The sequence below is a fragment of the Centruroides sculpturatus genome, unplaced genomic scaffold (assembly GCF_000671375.1).
Source record: "Centruroides sculpturatus isolate CEXI.00-Female unplaced genomic scaffold, Cexi_2.0 scaffold2793, whole genome shotgun sequence".
Taxonomy (NCBI): Eukaryota; Metazoa; Arthropoda; class Arachnida; order Scorpiones; family Buthidae; genus Centruroides; species Centruroides sculpturatus.
In genome coordinates this window covers 1-13,170 of record NW_019387043.1, presented here as the reverse complement: position 1 = coordinate 13,170, position 13,170 = coordinate 1, and the positions used below count along the sequence as shown (strand labels likewise).

Genomic DNA, 13,170 nt, shown 5'->3' with positions numbered 1-13,170 from the left:
GTGTTAAGCCCCAATAGACCTAAGTCTGTTAGGCGAGGTTGTCGGGTAAAGGCACAGACACATTGATTGAGGACTTTACAATTGTGGTATATTTTAAACAATAAAATTTAATCATGAATACATACAGACAAAATTTAATCTATTCTAACAACATAGGAGGAACTTAAACACATTAGAACTTCCAGGGAGAAGGATTGAAGAATTTACTTAAATATTAATAACACAGTAATCCACGTACCGACAAAATAAAAGTCTTGGGATGTTCTTTGAAGTTTCCTGTATTTGTATTTCTACTTATTTCTTGGACTGTTGACGTATTTTCACCGATGGATTCGGATTCCATTCACTCCTTAATTGAAAGTCCACACGTGTCGTTTTCTTTCTTCTTTGTCCTTGCACCACATAGTCTATTCTTATCTCACGACAAGACAGGGCCGAAGGGAAAACCAAAAAGTTTCTCTCTGGACGGGAGTCCAAACATTTATATCCCCCGCCATTGAGTGTGACGTGATGTCAGTCGTTGGCCAATCAGCAAGGGCGACGGGTTCTACCCGTCGCAATCCGATATCAGGAAGAAAACGAAATTTTACAATAAAACCCGATATACATAAATAACGGAAACTACTATACAATAGTGCTTATGCACTACAGTATTAAAAAATCGACTTACCAGCCATGTACAAACAATGTCCGGAAAGACTGTCCTTTTCATAGGTGAACCAGTACTGACTATATATATAAATAATTGTAAGCTTCTAAGCTTTCAATGACTGCAGCATAAATTTCATGAGAATTAATCAAGTAGTTATATATATCCCCATACGTAATTTTTGGTAATGACATCTCTGAGTTTTGGAAAAATTTAAGTCAAATGTCATGAAAGGAAATGGGGAGAGAAACAGTAGAACACGGATTTAATTTCAAGAGGCATGTTTTTTTCTTCAGTAGGGAGTTCATGATAATAAGAGATAGACATGATAGATCTTGAAAATTAGAAATTTTTAAAAATACGTGATGAAAAAGTTTAAAAAAATTTGTTTTTAATNCTATTATAAAGTGCAAAAAGCAATTTTGAGGGAAGGGATGGATTTTATAAAAAATTGTAAGTGCTAATAATGAGTAAAATCATCATCAAGTCCAACCCTACTGGAGACACACATGATCCCCTTTATCTCCCCATCCCTCGACCTTTAATCACTATAATTTAATACTACCAATCCCCCTAAATACACAACAAACTTCCCTGCAAAATTTCAACAAAAACATAGTTGTTATTAAGCTTCAAAGAGGATGAACAAAATTGTGCCACACAAACACACACTAACATCTATACATACAGAAATTGTCCCCAAATTTTTTTGCATTTCTTGACATTCCAAGGTCCCCCGAGTCCAAAAATGTAAAAATTTTGGTGTATCATTTTTCAACTGATTGTCATACTTTTCCTTTATATATAACAGCCAAGAAGGTAAAAATAAAAACACGTAATATAATTTTACTGCTGTAACTTAACATTAGGATCTAATAAGTTGTTGTTCTTCACTGGCAACACTTAATATCATTATCAATTTCACATTAACAAAGAATATAACAAGGTTTTTAATATAACCGTTTTTTTCAAGGTGCCTCTGCAAAATGCCACAACACAAATGTCACTAACTTAAAAGTAGCCAATATTTGTAGTTAAATTTTAATGTAAATAAATAGAATTATTTATTATTGATATATACCAGCAGTTAATACATATATGAATTTGCACATATACAGTAACACCTTTACAAAAATTCTGCTATTTAGATTAGCATCATTGCTATGCCACAAAACTCATCATTTTCAGTAACTTGTCTTCTCTTTCTCAGTCCACATTAAGTGAAGTTTGCAGGACTATACTGTATATACTAATACTGCTGAGTACCTTTGTATTACTGATATTTATTTACTTTTTACATAGTAAAATTTATGTTATTTTCTTTTACATTTATTAGGGCCTCCTTATATATGTTGGAGTTAAGGCAGATAGCTCATGTCTGTGCCTAAATTTAGCCTAAATAAGTCTTTAAATATACTTGATAAAAGTTTTATTTTAACATATTAACATGTCTATGCACTAAATTTTAAATCATCACTACTCCAAGGTCTCTTGAAACATAAAAAACATTTTAATGTCTATAAAACAAAGATTTTAGAGTAAAATTTGTGGACAGAAATGAAATATGACTAATTGTGCATTATGTATATGATTAATTAAAAGACTAAAGCCAAATTATAAACTGTACAAAAATATTAAATACATGAATAAAAAGTTTTTACATGACTTATCATAAAAAATATTATTTTAAAATTAAATTATATGGCTAACTATATAGATTTTAAAAGCATTTTTTATTTGTATTAGTTCCTCCAACAATGAATAAAAATAAAAGTAATGACATAATTCAAGAAATGGAAGGTAAGACCGTTACTGTTGCCTGTCCTTTGGAAACTGCTAATCCCAGTCCTGCTATCATGTGGCAGAAAGATGGCTATCCCATCTCATTATCTAGTCATCCTTTAATCACCCTCTCTTCCAACCGATCCACTCTAACCATTCGTAGAATTCGACCGATCAATGGTGGCATTTATAAATGCCTAGCCAGTAACATCGCTGGCCACTCTGAACATGACACGAGATTGGAGGTAATTGGTATGTAAACCCTTAACACGGTTACCTACAAGAATTAATCTTTTGATTAAAATAGATAAATTCTGGTATAAATATTTATAATTATTTTATAAATTTTAATAATATAAATCTTTTTATTTCAAATTTCACAGTACCTCCAATGATAGTGAACACGAACAGCGAACAAAGAAATCCAAATATAATAAAGAATCAACCTCTAACATTGAATTGTAAAACCGATGGAATTCCTCATCCAAAAATAAAATGGTTTAGAAATAACACGATAATCAATTCAGATGATTATTTGGTGAGTTGTAAATCCATTTTATGATAACCTTTTGAATTTTTTATAAAAATCAGTTGTAATAAAATTGATACACCTTAAACCCAACATTGTAATCAAATTCTGCATGTGGAATGATAGTGAAAAATTAAAAAATTTATTATAATATTAGAACACAAGGATATATTATTAAAGAACAGTTTTATGATAAACAGAGCCAGCCCTGCTATATGCTCACAAGGCAGTCTTTTAGGGCAGGGCTTCTTAAACTATGGGTCGCAACCCCATTTGGGGTCGCTTAGAGAAATCTTGGGGTCGTGAGATTTTAATGCAAAATATTGAAAATAATTTGTGAGAGTTTGAAAATGGCACGCTTTGTGCCATAGGTTCATGAGTTGCGCTTTGTGTCACTTCTGGTGCAGCGAGACAATGATTCTAGTGTGATGTTCAACACTGATTGTAGTGTGAATTAGTGTAGTGTTGTCGCTTTTCAGTGTATTTAGTTGTCTTTGTTCCATTGTAATACAAGAGTGAACTGTGGTAGTACACCATTATTGTTTTCGCAAATTTGTATATCTTTATTTTATATTTTTTGGGGGTCGCGAAAAAAATCACAATCATAAATGGGGTCGTGAGTAAAAAAAGTTTAAGAAGCCCTGTTTTAGGGCATAGAAATTTCAGAGTGCCCTAGCCAGCATCAGTTTAAAATAATTGATATTTTCCTTTATTACACATATTATGTATACATCCAGAGCTGTCACATGTAGGTGTACAGGTTATTCAATGCACAATGTGTCTAATAGTAATAAGGGAGGGCACCAAGATTGAAATTTGCCTAAGGTGCCAAAAACTTGGGTCAGCCCTGATGACAAATGTTACATGTCAAAAATTGGTAAACCTAGTGTAGCAATTAATTCAAACTGATCAATGTAGGAGATGGTTTTACAGTTTGTTTCATATTAATGCAGTTTTTTTAATGTTAACTCTTTCTTCCCTGTGGGCAGTAAGGGGGCTTATTTTTGCAAGCCCATTATAGATTCAGCCAGGCCCACAATGGGGTGGCCAGGTGTTGAGGGAGGGAGGGACAGGGTCCGACATATCTGTATGGACCACCCCCTGAAAAATTTCTGGGGATTATTTGACCTGTCCAGATTCGATCCTGGGTACCCCAGAATGGTAGACTGCCACCTTGACTGCTCAGCCATCCGGCTGTCAAATATTAATAAGTTATAAAGCCAACTCCGACATTGATCAGTTTGCATTCATTGCTAGACTAGGTTTGCCAATTTCTGATTTGTAATATTTGTCATGAAATTGTTTTACTTTTTCACTACCATTCCACATGCAGAATTTGATAACTATTGCATGTTGGCTTTCTGATGCAAAAGAATTGATGCATATTAGTATATATTTAAAAAATAATAATTACAAAATACTACATAATAATTTAGATATTATTATTAAAAAAATTTATTTAAAGCATAAACTATGGGTGTTGAATACTTTGAATATCAGTAATTTCAATTTTATATGTTTCAACTTTTAATATACAATATATTTCTTTTAGTTCATTCACAATGGTGAAACTTTAAGAATTCTTCAGACCAAAGAAAAACATGGCGGCTTATATGTATGCAGAGCAGAAAATATCGGTGGAAGCAAAAATAAAACTTTTAATGTGACCGTTTTAGGCAAGAAGTACATTTTATCGTTATTTAATACCAAGATATAATGTGTGTGTTAAATATTCCATATATCAAAATATTCATGTATTTTTAGTTCCGCCTTACATGAATCCGTCTCCCGCTCGTTCTGAGATTTCTCACTCTCTTTATGAAAACATTCGCTTATCTTGCCCGGCATTGGGATTTCCAAAACCATGGATTAGTTGGTATAAAGATTCTCGCTTGCTTACAAATGGATCTCGTATTGAAATATCACTTAATCAAACAAAATTATTTATAAAGAATGCCACTTCACAAGATGCAGGAATTTATACATGTACGGCTGTAAATGAAGCTGGTAGCAGTGAAAAAGAATTATTATTAACTATTTTAAGTAAGCAAGTTATATAATTTTTTTAAAGCTACAAACACAGGATGACTCAAAAATGAGTTAACCATATTTTTTTGTATGTTTCGGTTATGAATATGCAAATATTAATCATAAATTCAGTTTAGAATGACTCAGTTTTTCTTTATTAAAATTGATGAAAACATGATGATAAAAAGTATGATTGTATATTTAAATGGCCATTTTATTCAAATATTTAGTTCTTTTAATGGTTAATTGACTTTTGGGCCATCCTTATGTGTATTTTCAAAATGCCTTTTTTTTTGGCTTTATTTTATTTATATGTTTTTTTAATGCCTTTGTATTTTCAGTTCCGCCAAAGATTACAGCAATTGAATTAGCTGACAAACAGCTTCCAATACTACATCAGTCTGTTCGCCTTGTGTGCAAAGTTGAAGGTTATCCAATACCATTCGTAACGTGGTTTAAAAACGAAAATATACTAAATTCTGATCATGTAAAAAGCTACTATATACATGGTCAGGGACACATTCTGGAAATTGAATCACTACATTCCTTGGATAATGGACTCTACACCTGTTTTGCTGAAAGTAATGCTGGCATGGTCGAAGAGAATTTTCTTTTAGATATTTTAGGTAATTATAATTTATCATAAAATATCATTAAATTATATATAAAAAATAATAAATAATAAATTAATTTTTTGAATTTATAGATCCTCCTACTATTGCAAATAGTACTCAAACTATCAGTGCTAATCTTGGAGATTCTGTAGATATCAAATGTTTGGTGTCTGGCGATCCGCTTCCCAAAGTATCATGGTTAAAAAATGGGCACCCCATAGATAATATGACCGAAATTGGCTTTACAGAAACCAATACTGTCTTAAGAATAAATTCTGCTAATAAAGAACATCATGCTAGATACACTTGTATTGCTACAAACCAAGTAGGTTCAGTGGAACAGGACTTTCATTTGAATATCCAAAGTAAATGTTTTAAACTCAATACATTATCAAAGTTTTTATAAAATATTAAAATTATTAATTTTAATATTACTTTTTAGTTCATCCTTTTTTTGAAAATGGAGGTGATGAACAAGTATCCACTGCTGTCAATCGACCTCTAAAATTGAATTGTCCAGCCAAAGGAGAACCGTTACCTTACATAACTTGGTACAAAGAAGGTCACCCAATAATGGCAACCGATAATATATTTTTGAATGGTAACTCTTTACAAATTCATCGTTCTTCACCTCATCATGAGGGAATTTATACGTGTAAAGCCAGAAATGCAGCAGGAAGCATCAAAAAATATTTTAAGGTGATGATTACAGGTAAATCTTATTAATTGTATTTTTTTTTAATACATACTCTTTAAATGTTACATAAAACATATTCGTTTTTTAATTTTCAGTTCCTCCAACAATTTTAAATAATGAGCAGACGACATATCTTTCTGTTTTAATCAATGAATCTGCAGAAATGACATGTGTGGTCGAAGGAATGCCAACTCCTAGTATTATGTGGAAAAAAGATGGCCAATTAATCGATAAATCACATTCTTATGTAACATTACACAATGATAATACAAACTTAAGCATTCCAAATACCACCATTGAACACGGTGGAACTTATCAATGTATTGCTACCAACATAATGGGAAACAGTTCTAAGAATTTTGCACTTTCAGTATTAAGTAAGTTTATATTTCGGTATTAACAATAATTGCATATTTATTTTAGTTCCATAGTTGAACATAACCAATGGTTGATTTAAAGCATTGGAATCTTTTCTTACTGCCCAGTAGTGAAATCCTTTTGTGAAATCTTATATATTTTATTTATTTTTTAAGTAGAAAAAGATACAATTAAAAGCTTTGCTAAATAAATGTATATTTTTTAGTAATTGCAATATACATATATTGTACTGTACATATGAGTGGCAATATACAGTAGATACTAAATGTAAAACAAATTGTTATTATTGAGTGATAAATTTTAAATAAATGGTAGATATTTTTAAATAGTTTCTTGTACTGAACATTTTATACATTAACAGGTAGTTTCAAATGCATATTTTATGCTGTCCACTATTAAGATAAATTGTTTAAGTTTACTAGGTAACTGTGAGAATCTGTCAATAATTACTTTTGCATCCAATTCATTTAACAATTCCTTTTCAATGGATATAGCAACATATATGATTCTAAATTCTTTTTAAACAGTGAATTTTCAAAACTAAAGATCATAAAGACAAGGCTCTTAGCCTTGTCTTTATGATCTTTAGTTTTGAAAATGTCCTCTTACATTGAACATTGAGTAATGGATGGTGTGACAATGACTTTATAAAGTTTATAAAAGTTATTGTATGCTTTGTCATGAAGTCTGTTGGATGCCAGAATTTTTAGTACACATGATGGTCAAGTGCTATAAATTTTACACTTGTTAAATGCAAATCCATATTCTCACCATCATTAAGCAATACATCATATAGCATTTAAACTTTAACACATCATAATTCAAAGTAAATGAACAATTCCAATATTACTGTACCTAATCTTTGCTGATTTATAGACAGCTTAATAACACCTCCCAATGCTTCATCTTCAAGGCCCTTCTCTGCAATAGTTTTATCCTGCTTGGAGCCAGCAAACTTTAAATCTTTATACAACTTTTTGTGTTGTACAGTAAAAAGCTTGAATCTAGTGACTGGACAATTATTATTAGGTTAAACATATTTACTTGAAAATCAGATAGAATTTTTTAGAGTTGACTTTTTTCATAGGCTACTTCCCTGTCTCTATTTACATAAATCAGGTAAAAGTTCCATGACTTCAGATTTTTAAAAAAGTCATTAACATTTTTAACATTGTATATTGTTTAAGGGGACCTATTTGCCATCATGCAAACTCTGACATCCTGGCCAGTCCACCACTGAGTGGAGATACTACATGTGCTCTATTTCTGTTTGCAATTGTTTAATTTTGAATAATAAAAAGTTAAATAATTGGATACTGCTGAATTAATTAAATTAATTATGACATTTCAGACAAAGCATTTAAGCTGTTCACCCTAATTCTTTTCAAAGATGCTTTCTTCCTCTTCTTATTCATTAGCAACAAAACACAAAGCTATCACTATCACTTCCTCTTCACACTGTTATCATTCATTATTGACACAGCAATGTACTGTACCTAGTCTGGTTACCATTCTCTGATCCCTACCTCCAACCTAATGTGAAGACAAAATTTGTTTCCATTCACAGAGTTCTTATTCCAACAGTTCCAATCTCATTTAGAGTATGACAATCTGTACTGTTCCATAATGCATCACAAATCTTGAACATTTAGTTATTACGGATTTAAGGAATAGCATTTGAAACTCCTCACTGGCAGCTCCAAGTCTACTTGCAAGTAACCTTTTCATTCAATCACCTATATTATTTAATAATATTTTATTCTGTGTTTTCAATTTAGATCCTCCAACAATTGAAAAGTCAAAAGAAGAAATGAAGGCAATACTAGGAGAATCTACAATGATCGAATGCAACTCAAAAGGATTTCCCTCACCAGAAGTAACCTGGATGAAAAATGATAAAAAGTTAGAAAGTATAAGTACATATCATTATATTAATGAGAAAGGTTCACTACATTTTTATTCATTGAAAGAAGACGACTCTTCAAATTATACTTGCATTGCATCAAATGAAGCGGGTTCTGCTAATTCAACCATTTCTCTTTCTGTATTAAGTAAGATAGAATCATATATCAATTATTATTTCTAATTTTCATAACTTAAATAAATTTTTCTCTCTAGTTCCTCCAGTAATTGAAGATAGCAGAAGTGATGTGCATGTTCTGATTGGTCATGCTTCCACTTTGGAGTGTAAAGTTAAAGGTTTTCCTCATCCACATGTTATTTGGCTAAAGGGAACAAAAATGCTACACAAAGAATCTGGTAAATGTTGTACTATTGTACAGAATTTATTAACTGTTTTTTAAAATCTTATAAAGTAATATAATTCTTACCATAGATTACACACAGTTGGAGTCAGGTTCACTATTTATTCCTGTATCCAATCCTAGTGATAGTGGACAATATATTTGCACTGCTGAAAACGAAGCAGGAGTCACACGAGTAACTAGAAATCTTTATGTCGAATGTAAAGATTTTGTAATACAATTTTTTAAGTACTTTAATTAAAATTTTAATTGTAAAAATTATTCTTATAATTACAGCACCTGCAATTATAAGGGATGACTTTTTAGAAGAAGTTACAATTATACAAGGAAAAGATTTAGAACTAGAATGTCCTGCGGAAGGTTATCCTGTACCAAGAATATTGTGGGAAAAAGATTCAGAATCCATAAATTTATTGCAACCTAGATATCATTTGCAAAATTCAGGAAGTCTCCTTATTACCACGATTCAGTCTGAAGACGGTGGCACCTATCAGTGCATTGCAGAGAATGGTGTCGGAAAAGATGTCAAAATAGTTAACGTTATCGTTTATGGTATGAAAATTGAGATTAAAGATTAAAACAATGATGTTTTTTGCTATGTTTATCAATAATTTAAATTAAAATTCTAAATTTAAACAGTACCAGCAGTTATTCAACAAGACCAAGCAATACCGACTATTGAGGCTCCACAGGGAGGGAATGTCGTATTACCATGCGACGTTTCTGGTTTTCCTCCACCTGAAATTACTTGGCAGCATAATGGTCAACATATAAATAATGATTTCCATTCTGGAATTCATTCAGGAGATCTTCAGTTGAACAATTTGAAGGTTATTTTTAAATTAATTATATTTTTTCTGCTCCTAACACAATGAAGTGCTATAAATTAAGACACTTGGCGGGTTTCCTCATCTTTATTTAGTTGATACGTGTGAAAAAATTACACGTTTCGGGCTCTTAAGCCCCTCTTCAGCCAACTAAAACATAAAAAAGGGATATAACACGTACATATAAAAATACACAAGTTTTGTAGAATTTTTTAAAAAATTATCTTGATTTAAACATACCTATGCATACAAGTTTTATAAATTGAAGTGACAGCTTACTCTCAATATTTTTTTCAGTGACATCAGCTTATTCTCAATATTTTTTCAACAAACTAAAATATTAAGAGAGTATACGACATATATATACAAAAATACACATAAGTTTTATAAAATTTATAACATTATCTTGATTTAAAGCATACCTTGAGTATGACCTTTGTTAAAGTTGTACACAATAGATTATACTTTCCACTTATAAACCAGTTTTGTAAAATCCTTGATTTAAAACATACTTTGGACTCAACAATTATCAAAATGGTATACAATTGATTATGCTTTCCACTCATAAATCAGTTTTGCAAACCTGCCTTACAAAATCTTTACTTCCTTTGCATTGACAATATAGTACAAATTTACATATCTTCTACAATATAATACAAATTTACATATCTGANACGACTGTTATTAAAGTTGTACACGATTGATTATGCTTTCCACTCATAAATCAGTTTTACAAAATCCTTATTTCCTTTGATACGCATTGACAATATAGTACGAATTTACATAACTTCTGCAATTTAATACAAATTTACATATCTGACATATATTCTATTTTTGCAACGTATGATTGTTGATTTATTTAGCATTTCAATATTTATTATTATAAATTAGCACATTGATCACAAAAATAATTATATTTTTATGAAGTTTATCTATTAAATAAACTACATGTAAATCTATATGTAAATTACAGCCAGAAGATGGTGGACAGTATGTTTGTACAGCCACAAATGATGCAGGTCAAGATTTTTGGGAAGTTAATGTTCAAGTTTTAATTCCTCCAACCATAACGGTTCTTCCTGAAAATCAAAATATTTCTATTGGTGCTCAATTTACTCTTAACTGTGAAGCCAGAGGGTTTCCCACACCTACTGTTACTTGGTATCATAATAATGAAAAAATTTCTGGTATGTTTAAGTTTAATAATATCTTTTAATTAAACAAAAATCTTAGTATTAAATCTTGGAACTTCAGAAGAACAACAGATATCAGGAGGTAAAAGCTCTTTCACCAAGCTACATGCCGAAAATGAAGATAGCGGCATTTATACTTGCATTGCTCAAAATTCTGTGGGAGAGAAGAAAGTTGAAGTTAGCGTCCACATTCGAGGTAATTTTTGAAAATATAAACATGAAATATTTCTACAATTTATCAAAAATAAATCTTCATTTTTTAGTGGATGGAAACTGGGCCCACTGGAATGAATGGTCACCTTGTTCTCGATCATGCGGAGCAGGTACGCGTATCAGAAAAAGAATGTGTGATTCCCCTGCACCCAATAATGGAGGAAGATACTGCTTAGGGTTGAGCCAACAGACAGATTACTGCAATAATAATCATTGTCCTAGTAATTATATTTTACTGTTATTATGTCAAATATTTAATTAATATAGCAATAACACAATTAAATATTTTCAGTTCATGGCGGATGGTCCACTTGGTCGTCATGGGGAGAATGTTCGGCCACTTGTTCTGGTGGTCAGAGGAAGAGCTTTCGCACCTGTACCAACCCCACTCCCAGTCAAGGCGGTCGTCCATGTGTGGGTCCATCTTACAAAACTGAATTTTGTAACGTCCAAAGTTGTTCTGGTAAATATAAGTGCATTACTATTTTTTATTGTATTTTAAGTAATTCACAATTAATTTTTTAATTTCAGATTCTCCTAATCAAGTATTAGCCAACCTGATTGGAGAACTGAATGAGCTGGATATATCATTATCGAAAATTGAAGCAAACATAACTAAAGATGAATCAAAAACAAAATTTACTATGGCCCTTTCAAATATACCAGAAAATATTGGCAAGTTTCATAATTTATTTATTTGGCACATAAACTTCTAATTAAAATTAATTTGTTAAATGTCACTCATGGTTATCAACAGGTCATTGGATTAAAGTTATAGTTCCATTGGAACCTCTGTATTGGGTTAAAGCTTTTGAAATTGGACAGGCCATGAATGGATACAGTTTAACAAAAGGATTCTTTAGTAGCGACACAGATATAACATTTCCTTCAGGTAAATGTTATTTAATAGCATTTTAATTTTATGTTATCAGTGTAACAAAATCAAACTTTTAATGTAAATCTAGTACCTAAATGTAGAAATTGTATTTTAAAAGTTGGAACATACAGTACTGTATAATTTATTATTGATCAAATTGTTTATCATTAATTATTACTTAATAACACATACAATCATAACTTTGGGAATAGATTCTCACTTGAAAACAAGTTAAAAAGTCATGAGAATAACTCGAAAAAGAAAAGAACTTAAATGTTTTCTGAGAAAACAACAACAAATCAAATTACATGAATTTAATAGTGGGAGGGAGTTGTATAATTCAACTCCCACTAATCATCTGCCCACATACAAGAATCTTGTGATCTGACAACCAAATATTTTGTTGTTTGCTAAATCCTTTTGTTTCCTTTGCTCATCTATCCCCAGAGGAATACAATTAAAGTTTTTGTCCTAAAAGGGCCCAAGCTGAAAATTTGGATAAATAAGTCTGGAGTAGAAGCTCAAGTCTATTAAAAATAAGGAACAGAATTAGAGAGAATTTAACCAACAAAACCAGTATGAAAGACAACATTGTTAGAAGAAGAAAGAAAAAGACAAATTAGCACATATCTAACACAAGAAGAGGAAGACAATTTCAAATTAGATAAGTGGTATTCAATAATCACCATTATTGTAATTGTAGAGTGCTTAGCTGCAATTACACAAAGAAGGATTGGGAAGAACCTGCTCTCCAAGGATAAAAAATGAATGTGAACCTTTACATTCAACATGTAAAATTTAAACATTTTTTTGTATTATATACAATAGTCGGCCAGTTTTGGACTGTTAACCGCCTGTGTGTTACAGATATTTGGCAGTCCCTATCAATGCTGAGCATGAGTAAATTCATAATCTAACCAAACCTATGAGAGCCTACTGGTATGTTTTATGGCAGTCATATAATTGACAGAGTTAAATAAAATTAAAATAAATGTATATCAAATATTTTTATGGATTTTTTTTTTAAATCTAGCCCCCCTTACTCATTAGATAACAGGCACGTTTGTTCAAAGTTCTACTTTACAATGGTGGTAAAATATAATTTGCCAATTAAAATGA

At 31.1% G+C, this 13,170-nt stretch overlaps 1 protein-coding gene across 3 annotated transcripts; it reads left to right on the top strand.

Moving 5' to 3' along the window:
- Positions 1-2,318: 2,318 nt before the first annotated feature.
- LOC111616075 (hemicentin-1-like) lies at positions 2,319-13,019 on the top strand. Of its 3 annotated transcripts, none has more exons than XM_023357507.1 (19): positions 2,319-2,683; positions 2,815-2,969; positions 4,513-4,636; positions 4,725-5,003; positions 5,330-5,614; positions 5,695-5,967; positions 6,045-6,314; positions 6,395-6,676; positions 8,456-8,728; positions 8,796-8,936; positions 9,013-9,141; positions 9,218-9,493; positions 9,581-9,771; positions 10,742-10,955; positions 11,023-11,157; positions 11,225-11,395; positions 11,467-11,637; positions 11,706-11,849; positions 11,932-13,019. In XM_023357507.1, exons 1-19 carry the CDS (start codon positions 2,407-2,409, stop codon positions 12,090-12,092), a joined length of 3,951 nt encoding a protein of 1,316 aa, XP_023213275.1. In that variant the 5' UTR covers positions 2,319-2,406; the 3' UTR covers positions 12,093-13,019. The 3 variants fall into 3 exon arrangements, with proteins under 3 accessions (XP_023213275.1, XP_023213276.1, XP_023213277.1); XM_023357508.1 differs by having other exon boundaries at positions 2,320-2,676; XM_023357509.1 differs by lacking the exons at positions 2,319-2,683; positions 2,815-2,969 and having other exon boundaries at positions 4,514-4,643.
- The last annotated feature ends 151 nt before the right edge of the window (positions 13,020-13,170 follow it).

What these genes read in the sequence shown, in the direction of transcription:
- LOC111616075 (XM_023357507.1), top strand. Translation starts at nt 2,407, where the DNA reads ATGAATAAAAATAAAAGTAATGACATAATTCAAGAAATGGAAGGTAAG. An exon ending in CACGAGATTGGAGGTAATTG is followed by an intron (nt 2,684 to 2,814) that starts GTATGTAAACCC and finishes CAAATTTCACAG; the next exon opens with TACCTCCAATGATAGTGAAC. An exon ending in AATGCTACACAAAGAATCTG is followed by an intron (nt 8,937 to 9,012) that starts GTAAATGTTGTA and finishes TTCTTACCATAG; the next exon opens with ATTACACACAGTTGGAGTCA.